At 36.8% G+C, this 20,169-nt stretch overlaps 1 protein-coding gene across 11 annotated transcripts in view; it reads left to right on the top strand.

Annotated features, from left to right (window-relative positions):
* Zmynd11 (zinc finger MYND-type containing 11) overlaps positions 1-20,169 on the top strand; it is a 98,887-nt gene that overhangs the window by 53,944 nt on the left and 24,774 nt on the right. For 7 of the 11 annotated variants that reach the window (XM_055603891.1, XM_055603887.1, XM_055603889.1 and 4 more), the window contains 3 exons: positions 7,640-7,799; positions 16,655-16,699; positions 19,346-19,507. In XM_055603891.1, the coding sequence (XP_055459866.1) occupies positions 7,640-7,799; positions 16,655-16,699; positions 19,346-19,507 (367 nt within the window). The remainder of the gene's footprint in view (positions 1-7,639; positions 7,800-16,654; positions 16,700-19,345; positions 19,508-20,169) is intronic. The other 4 variants (XM_055603895.1, XM_055603892.1, XM_055603896.1 and 1 more) reach the window with 2 other exon arrangements.

The raw sequence follows: 20,169 nt of genomic DNA, 5'->3' as shown, positions 1-20,169 counted from the left end.
CAGTGTTGACCCATTGCACTCTGCTTTAAGGGTCCAGATCATTTAGTAGTAGTTACCATCTATAGTTACTTTTATCTTTTCCACTGAAAACTTTTCTGTGCTAAACTGTCAAACTGAAGACAATGCTTTATTTGCATGGGAATTATGTTAATTTAATGCTTTATTCTGAACATTCCTGCCTGTTGTGGAAAGTGCACTCTACTAGTTATTGTGAATGGAAATATAACAAATGAGATCAAAAGGAGTTTTCTGGATAATTTGGACAGAAGGCCTGATTATTTTTGCTTCTTTCTTTCATCAATAGGCTGGATGAAATATATGATTTTGCTGTGACCATTTTTTTTTTTATAAATGAGATTAAAATTGTCAAACCATATAAAATTCTAAATATATTTTAATTTAAAAATGAAAAAAATACGTATTTCATATATGTGAAATACAACTTGAGGAGTTGATTCCATATCTCTTTGAACAACCTGTACCGGCTGGCCATGGGGAGACTTTGAGCTAAGGTGTTGATTCAGATCATCCATCATACACTTGGAATAAATTGTTCTGTGGACACCAGGATGGTGACTATTCTCAAGCCTTAGAACCTATCTGTAATCAGTGTGGAGCTCTTCACAAGGGGTGCGAGGGCCTGAGTCATGAAATAGTATTTTGATGAGCATTTTCTCGGAGCCATTCTCCCTTGGGTGAAGCCATTACTTTTATCTCTGTGCTCAGTTCCCAGTACTTCATTTAGATGTGATGCAGTTTCTGAAGTTGAGTCATCGTTGGGTTCATAGGTAAATAACAAGTCTCAGGGAAAATGGTTCATAGAAATTTTTACTTTTCTAAAAGTGATAATCATTTTCTGTTACAACTGTATATGTTTGTTTTTCTTGTGGGTGTGGAGGGTTTTCAACATGCAGAATTGGCTCAGGGGATATGAAATAATTTAAAATTTTTACAATTTGTTTGAAAGCATTGTCACAGTTGTAAAGCAATATTCTGAGACTCTAGACAGTGGGAGGAAGATTGCAGATATGGCAATGAATGGGAAAGAACTGAGTGTTCAAAAATATTGAATATATTCTTGAAATAATTAGTCATGTCTACTCTTTGATGATTTTTTACACTGAGTCATATTGCAGAAGACTAGAAGGTCTCTGTTGATCAAATGAACTCTGAAGGCCAAGTGCCTTCCAAGACACCTCCCTGTACGTCACTGTCTTCAGAGCTCATCAAGTTCTTTTGAAGGCAGGTTTGCTTCAGGAGAATGTGCTCAAGCCTATAGTACTCCGGCTTGCACATCACTCCTGTGTAGTAACTGAGTGCTCTGGCCCAGTTCTTGCCGTTTCCTTTACTTTTTAAGAGAAGTGAGAATCAGTCCTTGAGTTAGCTTTACAAAGAGTAGGAAAAGGGTGAGCAGAAAGAGCTGGTAACCAAAGATGCTGTAATTACGGAGGAAAAATTAAAATTCTTAGGTCTTTGGAGGAAAAAGTAAACTCTTAGGTGTTTCAGCCCATGCATGCTCCAAAGCAGTCTGAGGGCAAAACAGCTCAGAAAACCCATTTTCATGGTGCAAGTCTATGGATACAAATGTGTCAAGGAATAAAAAAAAAATGCAACAGTGTTCTTAACTTGGCTGTCTGGGACCAGAAAAGGAAAGTTCTGCCTGAGGATCTAGCTGGGTTCATACAGCCACTTTGCCCAGTAGCCATCTTCAAGCATCTCGTGGCAAGTTTACAAATTTCCTGAAAAAACTAAAATAAGACATTATTGCTACCTGAGATATATGCTTTACAGAAGTCCTAAATGAAACAACCTAGGCAGATGAATTTAGGAAAAACAGACCTGGTTAGTAAGGCAGTTAGTAAGGACCGGAAACAAGAGCCAAACTGTACATAGCATGGAAAGTCAAACCCTCTTTAAAATCACTCTCTAATTGGCAGCGTGATGGTACAAGTGGAGAGTTCCTATGTGATCCCATGAGGTGGTGCTGTGCAGAACACAGGCACATTAATTGCAAATAGTAAGTGGAAAAGAAAAGCTTCCTGTTCAGGCTGGGCTCCATCCTTATGGACTCTCATGTATATGCCAATATTTCAAAGTATGGAAGAATTACAAATCCGAATGGTTTCTGTTCCCAAGCATTTTGTAAAGAGAGGTCTACACGTGTGTGCTGGGCTTCTCAGAACAATGTAGGACTCACTAGCTCCTTGGAACATGCATTGCTTCCCAGCTTGTCTGATGCATTTACTTGGTGATTGTACTCCCTGCCCATGCTGAAATGGCTGGTTTATGTAAATCTGTCCATTAGTACTGTCAGTGCTTAGAAGGTATTCTCACACCAGTATAAGAAAGTCTCCAGTGTTTCCCTTTGAGTGCTTAGTGGTTTTGTTTTTGACATTTAAACCTCCTCTGTTTAGGATTTGTTTGTGGGCACAGGTGAACACAGGGCCTAATCCTCCCTAGCCCCATCGCAGCAGCCTTGTGTCCCAGAGCCATGCAGTGATGAGCTGGCCTTTCTGCCAGTGATCCCAGTGTTCCTTTGCATAGCCTACATTTCCCCAGTGGGTGTCAAAATTGTCCTGATTTAGACTTTTCCATTTTCATTTGTCCTTGCTCATCTTTCTGGATGGTATTTCAGGTGCCTGCCACATCAACCTGCTACTTTTCTTTTAAATCTCACAATCTGGGACTTGGGCTTTAGATCAGTGATTGAGTATGGGCTTGGCATGCACAGTTTTTAACACCTGACCCAGTTAACTAATAAATAATGAAAACAATCACTTGGTTTTGCTATATACATCCTTCTAATTTTAATATGTTCATTTGTATACCAAAAGACTTTATGAAACTATTTAAAAATAGTATGTCAGCTGAATTTTTAGGTTTCTAAATATGTGGTTTGCAAATAAGGATTCCGTTGATTCCGTGTTGGATTTTTGTGCCCTTTCCCCTGCACTGCCCACTCTTTTCAGAGTGTTAAAGAAGAGCAACAGTAGTAGATACCTTTGCATACACCTGTCATGTTATATAAGTACCTGCTCATTCCTGTTTTTTTATGGCTCTGGGTGTTGAAGTCCATTAAATACCTTTAAGCCTGGATTACATGTTTAAATTGTGTGTCTGTATCTGTCTGTGTGTAGGTATATGCACAAGAGCACAGTCACCCATAGAGACCAGAAAAGACTGAGATCCCCTGGTGCCATAGATTCAAGTGATAGTGAGCTACCATATGGTATCCTCCGAGAGCAGCATGAGCTCTTAACCATGGTGCCATCTTTCTAGCCCCCGAGAATCACATTTTTAATGATTTGTTTTACTTTTGGTCTATTAATGAAGTGAATTTTGTATTTACAGTTCTTAATATTAAATTTTCACTGAATACTTGGTTATAGTATTTGCTTTGACATTTGAATTAGATCAGTGTATTAATATTCAAAAGCATATTTAATGTTAGACTGTATATTCAATTGTCTTGTGAAAATTGTGCATGAGCTTTCCTTTGGTACACTAGTTTTTATTCTTTGTTGGAGGTTGCTCTGATGCTTATATTTTGATGATAATTATTGGCCCTCAAGATCTGGTTACTATTCAGATATACCTATCTTTATTGTGTAAACTTGCCTAAGAAGCTATTTCTGATTGGTTAATAAAAAAGGCCTGTGCCTGGGCAGAACAGAAGGAGGTAGGCGTGGCTAAGGTTCCTGGGCTTGGGGACAGAAAAATCATGGGAAGGAGGGAGGAAGACTGGAAAAGAAGAGGAAGGAAGAGGCCACAATGGATTAGCATAGAGAAGGAACCACTTGGGCTGGGAGAAAGGACTCCAAGAATGGCATTGAAAGGCCTAGATGAAAAAATACAAGCAAGTATCTTAGGATTATGGATGGAATAGATAAGACAGATGGCATGGAACAGGGCCATGACATGAGATTGCATAAGTGAAATATCTGCCCAGCCCAAGGTAAATAAGGCAATTATAAAATCTAATAGGTGTCTGTGGCTTATTGATTGTGATAGCTGGTTAAATAATACTGGCATAATAGTTATACACCTACTATTATTATTTAGCCCAATGTCATTTATTTGCTACAACAATTCATGTTGCTTTGTAAGTTTTAAAATTTATTCTATATAGTACCCTTGCCTTCATTTATTGTTATGAGATAGAAAAGAATTTGATCACCACAAAAAGAATTACAGTGTAAACTAACCTGGACCCATGGGGGCAAACAGAGACTGAGCCACCAATCAAAGAGCATGCTTGGCCCGGATTTAGACCCTTTACATATTTGTAGCAGATGTGCAACTTGGTCATTGTTATGGATCCCCTAACAATGAGAGTAGGGGCTGTCTCTGACTCTGTTGCCTGCCTCTGGAGCCCCTTCACCTAGCTGGGCTGACTTGTCTGGCGTCAGTGGGAGAGGATGTGCTTAGTCCTACTGTGACTTGGGGTGACAGAGTGGGTTGGTATCCCTTGGTGGCCTCCCTTTTGAGAAAAAGAAAAGGGGGGAGTGGGCTTGAGGATGGGACTGGGGGGAGAAGAGGGAAGGGGCTAGGATCAGGCTGTAAAGCGAAAGAAAGAAAAAGAAAGAGGCTAAGAAAGCCATGTTGAGTGAGTAAGCAGCATTCCTCCATAGCCTCTGCATTAGCTCCTGTGTCCAGGTGCCTGCCCTGCTTGAGTTCTGTCTGTTGAAGCATAAGCCGAATAAACCCTTTCTTCCCTTGTGATGGTACCCCCCAAAAAGAATCTGATCACTGAACGTACGATAAAATCAACTTCTAACCATGTCTGCTGTTGATATTTTTCTAAGGAAGATTTCTGCTCACTTTTTCTTTTTATCTTTAGAAACTAAAAAGTTTAATTGATCAAATAATCAAATTTTTGTCACTTATGTTGTCTTAGAAAACTGTAGCATCTATAATTTAAGCAAACCTGAATAAAGTCACAGCTTAGAACTATTGTGGCTTTTTTTTTCGTGTGTCTGTGTCTTCTAGATTGGTCTGGTTTGCATGGCTCTATTTCAAGTCTCCACTGTGGATTAGATAATGTTATGTCTTTGTATTTATTTAGTTATTTATTTTCCAAGAAAGAGCTCCTAAGTTAATACTCTACAGGCTCTGTCTTTCTGACTCAGTAGTCTCAGCATTGTTGTCTTGGATCTTTGTGATGTTCTAGTTGAAGCATTGTCCCATGCCAGTTACATGACCAATAAATTCTGTATCATTTTTGGAAATCTACCTGGAACCTCTTTGTGGGCAGCCCTGTACACCCATTGCTGGTATTTAGTTTAAGTCAGCTACATTTCTTAGTTAAGTTTCTAGACCCATGTTTTGTTTTCCATAGATGTTTTCCCTCTGTGAACGCAGAGGAATGAATTGATGTCTCCCTATTCTCCATTTTTGCCACACTTCATTCATTTCTCACAGTTGTTGCATTATAGCCAGGTGCTCTGGGTTCCAAATACTGTTCACTGAGACCCTGACCCTGCTCATGTTTGTTTGGTTTTTTTTTTCAAGTTATAATTTGTTTGGTTTTTTTCTCATTGGCTGGCATACCAGACAGTGTATGACTATTTTGCATTTAATTTTTCAAGTATTTATATTCTTTGAAAATTTTACATATTGTATTTTGTTCATATTCATTCATCCCCCATCTTCTCCCAGACCTTCTGGTTGTGGTTTTACATGTTGATTTTCAGCCTTTCTGCATTGATTAGTTTTCATCTTGTCACATTTAATATGCTTTCCATTTTTTGAGTCTGTTGTTTTTGTTTTACTACATATGGTGTTTTATGATATTTAAAAACTTTTTTGTTCTAAGTTACTTATAAATTTAAATAATCTCTAAGGGAGCTTTTAAAAGCTTTTGAGTGAGAATGTAGCAGAATTAGTATGCTTGCACCTTCTTCCCTGAACCATTCCCATTCATTAATTACATCATCTCCATTGTCAGAGTCAATGTTCTGTTCTGTTCTCTAATCGTAATCTCCATGTTTCTTTCCATCTTAATTCTTCAGTTAAGGAAATCTGTAAAAGCAAACTATCTCCTAAACAGCTGAAAATGCAGGGCTCAGCAGAACCCTTTGCTGTGTTCTTCTGGGCTTTCTCCAGAAAAAGGACAACAATTCCTTCTTTTGAATAAGAAGGTCCTTAAGTTTTTCCCTTATTTTCCTCTTTTCCCCCATTTTCCAAATTATGATAAAAAACTATTATTTCCTTGAAGATATTGCTTTCTGTTTTACATGGATAATTTCTCATGAAGAGTCTGAGGCTAGTCTGACTTGCTTCATATTTGATATTTTTATTGTTGTTTTGAGGCAAAGTCTTACTTGGCTCCCTAGGACAGCCACAAATTTGTGATAGAGGCTTTGTAGTTCAACTTGCTCAAACTCAGGGGATTACAGGAGAGCATCCCCATGCCTGGCTTCATGGCCTCTTTTTATCTGGATTGCCAAAGGACTTTTTGAAGATCACTAGTATACAGAAAAACAAAATATTGAGGGTTTTTTCTTTTTGTTTTTGTTGTTTTGTTTTAAATGATTAGAAATAGAAGACATATAAAGTTTTGTTTAAAATGAAATCAGTAATAAAGCTTAAACTAAATGAAGTAGAGATGGACATAAGCAAATTGTGAAACAGATTGAGTGCAGCTGGTGATCACAGGATTTACTATATTTTTTGAGGTTCAGGGAGGTTTGAAATATTTCACTTATTTTTTATTTTAAAATACCATAAATATGTAATCAGTAAGCAGTAGTGTGTATGTTTTAGCTCTCTGATGATGATATCTGTCCATGTCCATGTTCCCTGGTTTAATAACAATTCACATAATTCCATATACTCATTAGTACTATTTCCTGAGTTTTGAGTACAAGTTTTTTCTTTTTTCTTTTAGTATTAAAAGTATTTTAAAATCCTTGCTTTGGGATTATAAAAGTCTACCTTTAGAGTCTGCAGGGTCCAGGGAGTAACACTAAAATTAAATAGCTGCTTGACTCAAAGGCTGTCTACTGACCTGCGTTTGTTAGTTGGGACTGTTTGAATCAATACTGGGCCAAACATGCAGGGTTAAAGCAGCACCATATGTCCTTAGTGAACATGTCTGAAGGAATCAGTGTATTGTTACGTTGCCTCATCGTGTGTGAAACTGATTTGATCTTTTTCTTTAGTTCCCTGTTGGTAGCTTTAAAAAAATGTGCTTATGTCTTTAAAAATGTTTAAAATGTGAACCTACATGCAGAACATTGAAAGTGGCTAAAAACAAAGTGTTCACTACTGCAACATAAAAGAACTCAAGCCACAAGTACTTTATTGCGGTGATATGCCTTTGTTTTAATTTGGGACACTGTTAGAAGGAAACTGTGTTGTAGTAATCTTTGAAGAGTTTGGAAATAAAATCTTTGTCTAATTCATCATTTTCCATGAAAAAAAAAATAGCGTCATATTGTTAAGGGCTTAGATAGTTGTTTCTTCCCCTCTCTCCCTCCTTTTCTCTCTCCCTTTCTTAGCTCTCTCCTTCTCTTCCTTAGTTCCTTCCATAAATACATGTTATTTAGAACAAATGGGCCTTCCTTTTCTTGATTTTAATTCCTTTTTAGTTGTCATTACTGAGACATTTCTAACTCTGTGTTTCCTCTGTGTTCAGGTATATGTCCCGAGTCCACGGTATGCATCCCAAAGAGACCACCCGGCAGCTGAGCTTAGCTGTGAAAGATGGTCTTATTGTCGAAACTCTAACAGTGGGTTGCAAAGGCTCAAAAGCTGGTATTGAACAGGAAGGATATTGGTTACCAGGAGATGAGATTGTAAGTATATTTTATTTGACAAATTTAGAAATTTGCCCTTTTTTTTAAAATATTAATATAACCTATAGAATTTGTTGTCAGAAATTTAACAATTCTTAACATTTTTATTAACATTAAGGCTCTATATTGATAGCTTTCTTCTGATTCCTTAGGAGAAAACTAACTTTTACAAAATCCTTCTTTTCTGTCTGTTATCTTTCATCTAAAAAATAAAATTAAGCCTGGCGCACACCTTCCTTTAATCATAGCACTAAGGAGGCAGAGGCAGATTTATCTCTGTGAGGCTGAGGCCAGCCTGGTCTACAGAGCAATTTCCAGGATGTCCAGGGCTTCACATAGGGAAACCCTGTCTCAAAAACAACAAAAATTAAATGTTCATATAAATCATGGCCTTTCCAGTGCTTTCTGCAACTAATATTAGTTACAAAATGTTTCAATGTAGGACAGTGTTTATATTACCTGCATAGATGGAAAGGAACACATTGACTATTTAGGAAAACTATCTCACTTGGATGGCAACAAATTCGAAGCCAGGCTTGAGGCAGAGTGTGTATGCACAATTCAAAGGTCCCAGATGCCAGCGTGACTGGCCATGGTCTAAACTGACCAGTGACTACTGGCAGGCTTTGGACTCTGGAGCATAAATCAAACAGGATGAGTAGAAAGTTCCTTCCTTCTGTACCTTCATCTAGCTCCAGCTGTGACTTCTCTTAAGAAAGGGTGCTTTACTGTTTCAGGGCATGGTTTTGTTCTCTGAGACACATAGAGGCACTTTGCTCTTACACAAAGATTGATTGGGTGTGTAGTATTTCAATATCTTCATTGTATTTTTTGATATTTTAACCAACTAATGGAAATGCTTTCACTACTATAATAAACACCTTTTAAGATAAAAGGTTTCAGATGTTTCTTTTGGGGGAGTTAGTAATTTAATTCTCTAAAATCTAAAATTTGGAAAATCCTAAAAATTGGTTCATTGTGGGAAAATTTCCTGAAAGATTTTACTTCGTTTCATTTTCTGGTGAGTTGACAGACAAATCCTTAGCTTCGGTGAGACTGACTGTGGATCCACCACCAAGTGTCTCTGATAATTCTAAATGTAGGAAGTTGTTCAGGCCTGACAGTTTTGTCAATTTTATTTATATGTCAAACCTCAGAAAAGAAGATTCACATTTTCTGCCAGAAAAATCATTCCTTGTATCAATGTACTTTACTTTTGTGCACTGCAAGTATTCTTGAGAAGAAATGGGACTGTTGCCATCAGAGCAGTTTCCTGTCAAGTCCCTGCTGAAGCTGTAAGCTATATTGCTGTAGTAGCTTACACAGCTAGCCAAGACAGAGTGAAGGTAGAAACTGAGAGTCCAGTGTGACTCAGGACAGTCCAGTCAAGATGGGATATTCTATCCCAAGCACTTGGACACTTAGAGATTCAGAAGATGGCACAGAGAATGTGTGAGATGGGAGTGCAACTGATAACTGAGCTTACATTCAGGACTTGGAGTAATGGTCATATGTACATGTTTCTTAGAGTCGAAGATTTATTTTCTCTTTTAAGATTTGTGATATAATTGTTAGCCTAGCCTTTAATGGTGAGCCATCTCTCCAAAACTACCCTGAGATTTCACCTTTCACCCATCAGAATGGCTAAGATCAAAAACTCAAGTGACAACACATGCTGGAGAGGGTGTGGAGAAAGGGGAACCCTCCTCAGTTGTTTGTGGGAATGTAAACTTGTACAACCACTCTGGAAATCAATCTGGCACTTTCTCAGACAATTAGGAATGGTGCTTCCTCAAGATCCAGCTATACCACTCCTAGGCATATATCCAAAAGATGCTCAAGTACACCACAAGGACATTTGCTCAACCATGTTTGTAGCAGCTTTATTCATAATAGCCAGAATCTGGAAGCAACCCAGATGTCCCTCAACTGAGGAATGGATACAGAATTTGTGGCACAATTACACAATGGAATACTACTTAGCAATTAAAAACAAGGAAATCGTGAAATTTGCAGGCAAATGATGGGAACTAAAAAAGATCATCCTGAGTGAGGTCCCAGAAGCAGAAAGACAAACATGGTATATACTCACTTATAAGTGATATTAGACATATAATATAGGATAAACATACTAAAATCTCTTCACCCAAAGAAGCCAAGCAAGAAGGAGGACCCTGGGTAAGATGCTCAATCCTCACTCAGAAAGGCAAATGGGATGGACATCTGAAGGAAAAAACAGGAAACAGGTCAGGAGCCTACCACAGAGGGCCTCTGAAAAACTCTACTCTGCAGGGTATCAAAGCAGATGCTGAGGCTCATAACCAAATTTTGGGCAGAGTACAGGGAATCTTTGGAAAGAAGGGGGAGATAGAAAGACCTGGAGGGAACTAGAACTCCACAAGGAGAGCAACAGAACCAAAATATCTGGGCACAGGGGTCTTTTCTGAGACTGATACTCAAACCAAGGACCATGCATAGAGATAACTTAGAACCCCTGCACAGATGTAGCCAATGGCAGGTCAGTGTCCAAGTGGGTTCCCTAGTAATGGGAACAGGGACTGTCTCTCACATGAACTCAGGGTATGGCTCTTTGACCACCACTCCCTGAAGGGGGAGGAGCACCTTTACCAGGCCACAGAGGAAGACATTGCAGCCAGTCCTGATGAGACCTGATAGGCTAGGGTCAGATGGAAGGGGAGGAGGATCTCCCCTATCAGTGGACTTGGAGAGGGGCATGAGGGAAGGAGGGTAGGATTGGGAGGGAATGGGGGAGGGGTCTAAAGCTGGATACAAAGTGAATAAGCTAATTAATATAAAAAAATTAAAGTTAAAGAAAAAGATTTGTGATATGTATCATATATATGTATATGTTATTTGTATATTCTACTTTTTCTTCCTCAGACTGAAATTTCTTTAATTCATCAAGCAATTAATAAGCTTATTATATGTTTCCCACAGCATTAGGTTTTATATTTCTTTTTATTTTTATGTTTTCTTTGGATATTTTTATAGTCCTCTTTCCTTCTCTTTTTTATTACACAAAATCTTAAAGTATCAAACAGCATTTATATAAGTTTAATGCTAATTAGTTCTTATTCATAAGCAGTTTTATACTTAATATGCATGTGTAATATAACTGAGTATATCAAAGTAGAGCTTATCAACATAGAACTTATAAATATATAAAATATATAAATATAATAAATATATAATAATATAAATATAAAATAATATATAACTGTAAAGACTTAAGGGTAAAGTAGTATCTGGGATGAGGTTAATGTCTGTCTTAAGCATTCCTTGCTTATAGGTCTGGAATTGTTTGAACTTCATTGATTCAGTCTTCAGTTGTAATGTTGGCATACTAGTATTTCTTTTATTTGATTAAGGATTATCTTAGTTAGTTTTCTAAAACTGTAAAGAAACATCATGACCAAGATTGGGGTCTTGTTTATCATTTCAAGGAAGCATGGTGCAGGCAGGCAGAGAGACACACACTTGGCCTGGCGGTACCTTTATCGTTCAAACCACCACAATGATTACATCAAAATTCGTCCATGATGTCTACACAAGTTTACGTAAAGCAAGTGTTTGACCAATAAAAAAGTATACATAGTAATGGTCTCTTCTGCAGAAAGGCAATAGAATTAATAATTATGCAGTATGTATTTCAAAACAGCCAAAAGAATGGACTTTAAATAGATTTGTTAATTAGCCTGGCTTGTTCTTTCCATGAAATATAAATATGTATCAAAGCATCACATTGTACTCTATAAAATTTAGTTATTAATTACAAATTAAAACTTTAAGATACTTAAAATAAGTTTTTACAGACAGTATAGTAGAAGGATCACTTTTTTAGAATAATTTATTTTTATTTTATGTACATTGGTGCTCTGCCTGCATATATGTCTGTGTGAGGGTGTCAGATCCCCTGGAACTGGAGTTACAGACAGTTATGAACTGCCATGTGGGTACTGAAAATTTAATCTGGGTCCTTTGGAAGAACAACCATTGTTCATAACTGCTAAGCCATCTCTCCAGCATCAACTTTTTAATTAACCATGTAAACAGAGCCTTTTTAGACTAGTTAGTAACTAGTATCTTTCAGTATAAATCCTCTGATAAGTTGGCCCTTGAAAAGACTAGTTCTTCTTAAAGGTTTAGAATAATGAAGCTGACTGACTATGTGAGAATCTCACTACCTGGGCTGTTGCACACTGGACTTGCAGTGAGAGTTCTCATTCTGTTGGGACATGTGTTAACCATGTCACCTGTAGCACAGTATGAGATGCCACACTGCCCAAGCTTTGTGTGTTTATATTAATTCTGTCATCTGCACACAGAGGTAGGTCACAGCTCTGTGTGACAAGTTAGTAAATGTTCTTCACTCCACAGATAGTATATGTTATTTAAAGGTTCTCTCTGGCATAAAAAGAATATACTTCAAGAATGTTTAATAAAAGAAAGGACCACCTTTTCTAATTTGCATAAAGTTCTGTAGGCCAGTGCTCTGCACACCAGTGTTTGGGACTCTGTAGTTTCACCTTTTTGTGTATGATTTCAATTGTTTTGGTGTCCTAAAACCTTGAGTTTTTAAACTGTAGTTTGTATGTTGAACACTTCATTCAGAGTTAGTATAGACCCTAGTAAGGCAGTTCTGTTATTTTAAGAATGAGTGATAATGTTCTTGTACCTCTGAAAAGAGCAGCTGTAAAATTGGAAATGGGTATATAAGATTATTTCTTGAGTCTCACAGGCTATGTCTCTTGAGTTACTTTATATAGCAGAGGTTGGATGATGCTTGTCTTCACTCCCGTTAATGTGGGGAGAAAGAAAAGACAATGAGTCTAACTTTCCTTTCTCCCAATATCATGAACAGAGCTTAAAAGTCAATTGTTGGTATTACATTGTTAATACATTCCTACTACTCATTCTCTAATGCTTATTTTTGAACTTGAAACAATGAAAAAAATACATGCCTGTATCATTATTTTTTGTTAAGTACAGCAATCATGTCCTAAAAATTTATTGTCTTATGTGAAACTATATCTGTCTTTGAGAAAGTTAGTATATTATAATACAAAGGCAGAGGCCCTTGTATCACTAAAATTCTTTCTTTTAGCCCCAAAATATTCTCTGACATTGTCCAATGGTGATCTCATTCACAAATTGCAGCCGCCTGTGTGAGTGCCAATTCTGTTGGAGAAACTATGGTAAAATAGTGCAGTGTATAAGAGCTTCATGATGACTCTCATAAGTATAGATGAGGTGGTGAATTGAAATAGCAATCATTCATAAGACTACTCCTGTTTTTAAGTGGTCTGCTTACATAGTAGCCAATAAATAAGTAAACATATATACCCAATCTGTTTTCCAAATGACATAGACACAGTACTGAGACACACTCGGAAATTTTTGTGGTCATCTGAAAACTCCTAGACTGGTATTAACTGATAGGGTCCAAATAATTCCTTTAAACCTGGTTTTCTTAGCTTTTCAAGTTCTGTTGCTAGGAGGGCATGAAAGTGCCTTTGCTGTCTGAAAATTTAATACTTTGTTATGTCATACCTTTTCTCTTTTGAGTTTTTAAAGCTAGCAATGCTTTTATGTCACTCTGCAAGACCAGTCCAGTCCTGTAAAATAATTAATGAATGCATAGTACACATGCACAACACACATATGCTTGAATGTATGTATGCTGTACTTGCATGCATACATGCTCATGCTTACACAATGCTTTATCATCTGCTTACTCTAAAATATACATGATTGAGGCCATATCTAATCCACATTTCTACCATTTCATTTCCTTTATTCTTAAATTTTGAGAACTATGTTTCTTGGGCAGAGTTTTACCATTTGCCAGGAGAGTGAAGCTTAGAATTTACTAGTTAGCTTTTTAATCATTATAAGTTAATGCTTCACAAATTAACCTCTTCGTTTATAAAGTGCTCACTAAGGTAGGGAGGTGTGCCCAAGATATGTAACATAGGAAGCAGGCTCCTTGAGTTTTGAGTCATTTGCAGATAAAATATATTTAATATGCATCTTGAAACCAGGAAACGATTATAACTGTTAGTGATTTCCAACTTTGTTGAGAATCCCTAGGACAAGGCCACACTTTTATTTGTTAAGTGATTTTGATCTGACAGAAAAGAATTTGGTTGTCAGTGTTGAGTATGACTTAAAAATCTTTTATAAAAATGATATTACTTTAAAACTGTTTTCTCCTTTCATAGACCTGCTGAATTTGGACTCAGGACCTCATTTCTTTCATAGTTCATGTCAGTATAGAAATAGGGAATCTACTGAGAGTTTAAGATTGCAGTTTTATGTAGAATCCTTCGTACTTTCTTGTCTTGCTGCTGCTGAATCCACACTACTTGCAGCCATAACTAGATGTGGGCCCCCACCAACTTCACTCTGAGGACTTTTAAGTGAATAGAATACTTCCTACTATCAGGCTGTGCTTGCAGGCCTCAGCATGCTTTTCTAAATGAAAAGCAGGCATCTGACATTTTTTATCTCCATTTTTGTTTCTCAGTTATTTTAGGGTTTTGATACCTTGTTTTTTAAAAAGCATAATTAATAGAATGATGTATTTTGTGGGTTTTTTTTTTAAAGAGATGAATATATTACTTTATAATGAATGCTGTGAAAACCCAGACCTGAGTCGGGCAAGGGCAAGACTGACACTTTGAGCAAATGTCATCATCAATTATTTCCAACGCAATGGCCAGCTTATAAGAAGTATTGATTTACTTTTATTTTGAGATTTAACTAAGTTCACCTGTTTTAGGAAGATATTGATTAGGTTGATGGCCTTGCTCCTCGCAGACCTTACTGCCTAAAGCCATAGCAAGAGGGTCTTCTCTGGCTTTACTCTTGAGGAAACATGTTGAGAGGCTGCTGATTTCAAGCTGAATTGGGCAGTCCAGTACACTGTATGCACATAGCATGTGAATTTAAGAATTTGGCTTTTAAAAACAATTTAGATTTTTGCTCTTTTTTGTTATAGTTATATTTGTCATTAGTTTGTTGTTTTAAATACTGTAAAAACAAATTTTTACATTCTTTTGATGCTATTGGTGTTTTAAAGTATGAAATGTTTTATTCTCTTTATGTCATATATGTATGGAATTAATTATATATTCTTTAATATCCATTCCCAACCTCAGTTATAAAGAAAAGTAAACAATCCTTGTTTACTGAGTATTAAATAAATGCTGGTGATTACTGGTTAACTAGAAACTAGTTATACTAGAGTTCTCTGGGATGTTGAACCATGATTTACTGAGAGGTGAGACAAAGAGACAGAGATTGCTCAACATAATATCTGGGTGGTTCTATCCTTTTTAAAGTGTGTTGGTGGACTGTGTGCATGAGTTCCTGCTTTTTGGTCCTTTCTCCTCTAAATTATGTCTCATTGTGTTGTAATCTATTTTCAATATTTAAAATCACAAAAAATGTAACCATCAAATCCTCACATGTAAATGATTAACAGCATTTGTCAACATAGTTAGGCTAACCCTAGAGTGGTAGAGAACACTCACTTTAATGTATATCTGCACCCGAGCACACTATTAGACACATGCTGAGTAGTGTAATGTGTATTGGGAGTTAAATGTTTAAAATTGCCTTTGTATTATTGAAGAACCTTGACCAGAATTTGAAATACCCTCTTTGAACAGTTCTTCAAACACCTCCTTTGGTACATGGCCAAACATATTTCTGAGCTTCCTTTTTATCCCTGAATTGGAGCTAATTATATTTCCTGTTCTACCTTGCTCAGAGAAATGTTGTAAAAATCAGATATGATAATGAATTCAAAAGTGCTTGGAAAGAAATGCACTCATGTGATTAGAAGCATATTATTCATTTGTGGTGTAGTTCCTGTTTTGTGCAATGCATAGATAACACTGGCTGCCATCTCCTGACTGCTCAGGCTGTGCCAGACACTCTTGTGTGCACTGTGTACGTATGAACTTGTTTGCTTCCTACCAAGACACAAGAAAGTAGGAACTCTCATTCTGTTCATTTAACGGACAAAAAATGACACACAGAGAAGCTAAGCATTCTGACCAAGTTTATATAGCCAGAAATGTCAAGGCCAGGATTTGAACCAGTCTGGATCCAGAGTGTTAAACAAACAGTAGATTATAGGCTGCTCCTAGATGGAGAAGCTTTTTTCCTAGGATCTGAGGACAGCCTGTATAGATTGCAGTACTAAGCATGTGTCTAATACTGTGCTTTTAGTGCAGATACAATGTAAAGTGAGTTCTCTACTCTAGGGTTAGTTTAACAACTTCAGCTAATTATTTATATTGTGGATTTGATGGTTACATATTTTTAGTGATTTTAAATATTGAAAATAAATGGTGAGGTATTGAGTTTACCAATATTTACTTCACAATATTTACTTCACTGGTAAATACCAGTATTTCCTTCACATTCATTATTATGATTTTTTTAAAAAGTCCAGTATAATCCAGTTTCAGACATGCATTTGTGGTATTGTACTGGTATGGGTGGCAGGGACTTTATTTGCTGGTAAGGTGTTTTTTTCTGATATAACTTTAGGTTTCATGGTGTATGAATTCCTAGAGAGAGAGAGCTCTCTGTGTCTATCCATAACCATCCTCTACAATTAGTGACAACTCTTAAGTTTGCATGCTGCTATCTTTTTATTAATGATCAGCTCATTAATAGAATTTTCTGTTAACATTGTCTGCCAAATAGTATAAATCGTACTTCAAGTAATAAACCATGTGTGAAATCCTTTTAGCCCTGTATTACCTGATATGACCAAAATTGTGGTAGAGACCAAGATTATCTTGTTTTTATTTTGAAAGGCCTACAGTATGCAGCCTTTCTCCAGGACAGCAGCCCCAGACAAGGTGAACTGATTTTGCACTATGTTATTTTACTTTTATTCTTTTTTTGTGTGTGTGTGTATGATAGAGTTCTATCTTGTTTGGGTTAGCTCAGTTAACTCTTGCTAGACTTGTTTGCGAAGATTGTGCTATCTTTATACTGCTTCCAATTTGGAACTTTGTTAGCAGGTTTGCACTTTAAAGGCATTCTTGTTCTGAAGTGGCATTTTATACATGCTGCTAGACAGGCTGTACCCTGAGCAGCTGATGACATCTGGTGGCAATCAGTGCAAATGTAAACTCAGCTTATTGTCATATATGACTGATACGATATTAAGTAATATCTTTTAATATCATATGATATTAAATGGCATCACTATTTAAATGATTCTGTTTACTAAAGAAACTGGAGGCAGTTTGGCCTATGGGCCACATGACTCATTTATACCTCAGAAGAAGTTTAATAGATTTGGAATCCAGTGACTTTTGTGCTTAACTTTTGCATGTTTTGTATATTATGATAGCTTTTGTCATGATTAAAATAATAAGCACTGTCTTCTTAAACTCATATGATGATGAAGTTAGTAATATCCATTTTAAAAATATACCCAAGCCAGGCATGGAGGTACATGCCTGTAATCCCAGCACTCTGTTGAGTGCCAGGCCAGCCTGGTCTACACAGTGAGTTCCAGTCCTGTTAGTTAGTGTATTTAAGAAAAAAAAAAAAAAAAGTTAATTTGAAAAGTTTCTGTACTTTGCTTCATTTAAATTATAGTTGCATTCCTGCGATTTTTTTTTTTAAGTATAAAGTTAAGCATCCCAACAAGGAGAGAGAGATCCATCTCAGTGTCCATTTCATAAAGCATGGGTTAGAAAGAGGGAGGTGGTGAAGTGGAAAAGCTGGGACTGTGTTCTTCCTTTCCTTTTAAGCATCCCAGTAGTAACTACTATTTGACATATCATGTGAAAAATAAATTAAAATAAAAAATTAAATCATGAAAATGGCATTTTCTTTTATTAATAAGTCAATATAGCCATTAGTGTTCTTTAGGATATTTCCAAACAGCTGTGAGAGTAAAATGCTTTTTTTTAAACTTAGTATAAGTTCTTTACTTAAAAAGTAGAGTAGAATTCTGAAGCTTATTTATATTAGAAATTTTGCAAATGAAAATGAAATAGCTAATATGTAGTGTATGTATGAGCTGCTTTTCTGAAATGGGAACATCAGCAGCTAGTTTAATTTAGCTAAGCACCACATACATGTCTTTGTGGTGTCTCTGAGTCAACTATGGTTATGTAGATAGTTTTTATGAGTTTTTTTGTTTTGTTTTTTTTTAATGTAAACTTGAAATTTTGTGATTGCAGTCCAAGTGGATCACTTCATCAGATAAGTTTGAAGGGAATGGAGAGCTGCAGTGAGGAACTGAAACTGCTCCTATTTTTCCTTATTGTCTGACCAGTGAAGTTTATCAGTTTCTTAATGAAACGTCCACCCAGAAGGTTTACATTTACAGAATTGACTACTCTGCCCTAATCATGGCTCTGGATGTGAGTTAGAATACACACATTTTGAACATTAGTGACTCCCTGCTCTCAGGGAGTGGATGGTGGCATTCAAGTGTGGTCGCATTTATTCATGTTTATTGAGTGCTAGCTTGAACCCCCTTTGCTGCAATAATATTAGCATCTGAGAAAAATGAGGAAGGCATTCAACCTTGGAAAGAGTGTGGATGTACATGAAAATAACTGATAGCTGAAACCAAATGTGGAATGTCAGGATCCCCACCGGAAGTAGCCTTGGTGTTGCTAACTAAAGTTTTCTCTTTGCTCATTTGGCTTCCACACTTACCAAAGAAGGTCAAGAGTTAACCTGTACTCTGAGGTGTTATTTTAGGAAAAGTGAAGAGCAACGTTTATAAAGAAGGAATCCTAGGCTAACAGCAAATCTAACATAGTCTTCCTGTGTGTGTTCAACCTGTCCTGGCTGTTGAGAGGCCTTGCAGGTCAGACTGTTGAGGGGGGCCTGTGCAGCAACTTGTGTTCTTTGCCTGTTTTCTTCATTTTATGTGGAAATTGTTCTCTTTTAGATAGCGACTAAACCTTTAGTTTCATGTTTTCTATTTATTTTTCTAAATTCAACAGACCCTGAATATTTGGTGACCTGTAAGGACATGGCGTTTTGGTTAGTTGTTCTTTCCAGTTAAGTAGACCAGCACAGTGAGCGCCGCCACTCATGCCTGTGCACCCTGTTGCTGCAGTGTGTCAGCATTCATTTGTAATCTGCAAAAAGCAGGGCAAAACAGGTTTGTCTGTGAGATATAAAGCTGCCGATTGATGTGGAGCACTCAGCTTACAAAAAACATTATCTCTTAGATTCTAGTTTTAAATGAAAGATAATGTTAGACCTGGGATTGGCTCTGGACATAATTCACTTTGGAGCTGTTTGCTATCAGATCACCGTAAGGTATTTCTGAGTATTGGTATTACATAGGAGAGGATCCACATTTTAAAGAAGTGAATTTTTAGGTATTTTCTCTCTTGTTTTAACACATTGAATGTTTTAAATTGTTGATAATGCCTAACTTATGATGGACATTAGTTTCAATTTTGTTCTTAGTTATTGAAGATACTGACAAAATGTCATACGAAATTATTTTGTATTTTTTGTAGGACTGGGAAACAGAAACTCATGACTGGTATTGTTTTGAATGCCATTTGCCTGGAGAGGTGTTGATATGTGACCTGTGTTTTCGTGTGTATCATTCCAAGTGTTTGTCTGATGAGTTCAGGCTTAGAGACAGCAGTAGTCACTGGCAGTGCCCAGTTTGCAGGGTGAGTACCTATGAGCTTTCATGTGCTGGTCAGAGGGTTGAAATTAATGAATAATAGTGTCACCAAGATATCCCAGGTGGTCTTGGCAGGTGAATGATAAATCCTGGAGGGTGGGGGTTATCTGCTGAAATGACTGTAACAAATAAACACAACACTCATAAATGAGCATCACAGAGGACACCTTGTGTTTCAGGGTGCTCACTTCAGAGAATTTTAATCATACAAAACTATCTTCTTTCACATATTTTATACCCATTTCTAGATTATGTGACTGCTTTAAAGGCTAGCCTTTCAAAATATGAACTGCTCACTACATCAAAGTCTGTTCAGTCATGATTTTGTAATGCGTGGCATAGTTGAAGAGAACACAGCTCAGCAAAAGGCACAGTGTTGGGAGTGTTTTGATCAGCCTCCCATCTTGTAGCTGTGGAAGTTGCTTGACTTAGTTTATTTTTTGCTTCTATTTTATGTGGAGGGTGGAGGAATGGGACAGTTGTACATTAATAATTCTAATTAAAGTAAAATGCATTGTGCAGTTGGTAAAAAAATATATTTTGCACAGTAGTTTTCACTCATTTTTCTCACAAGAATATGCATGCATGCTGTGAGATTGCAGCGTGTCTGCATGTGAGCAATGTGCGCTCACTAAATGCTGTATTCCA

The sequence above is a fragment of the Psammomys obesus genome, unplaced genomic scaffold (assembly GCF_907164565.1).
Source record: "Psammomys obesus unplaced genomic scaffold, mPsaObe1.curated_primary_1811, whole genome shotgun sequence".
NCBI classification, from domain to species: Eukaryota; Metazoa; Chordata; class Mammalia; order Rodentia; family Muridae; genus Psammomys; species Psammomys obesus.
Note: the sequence above shows the minus strand (reverse complement) of the source record. Positions and strands in the feature narration are given on the sequence as shown.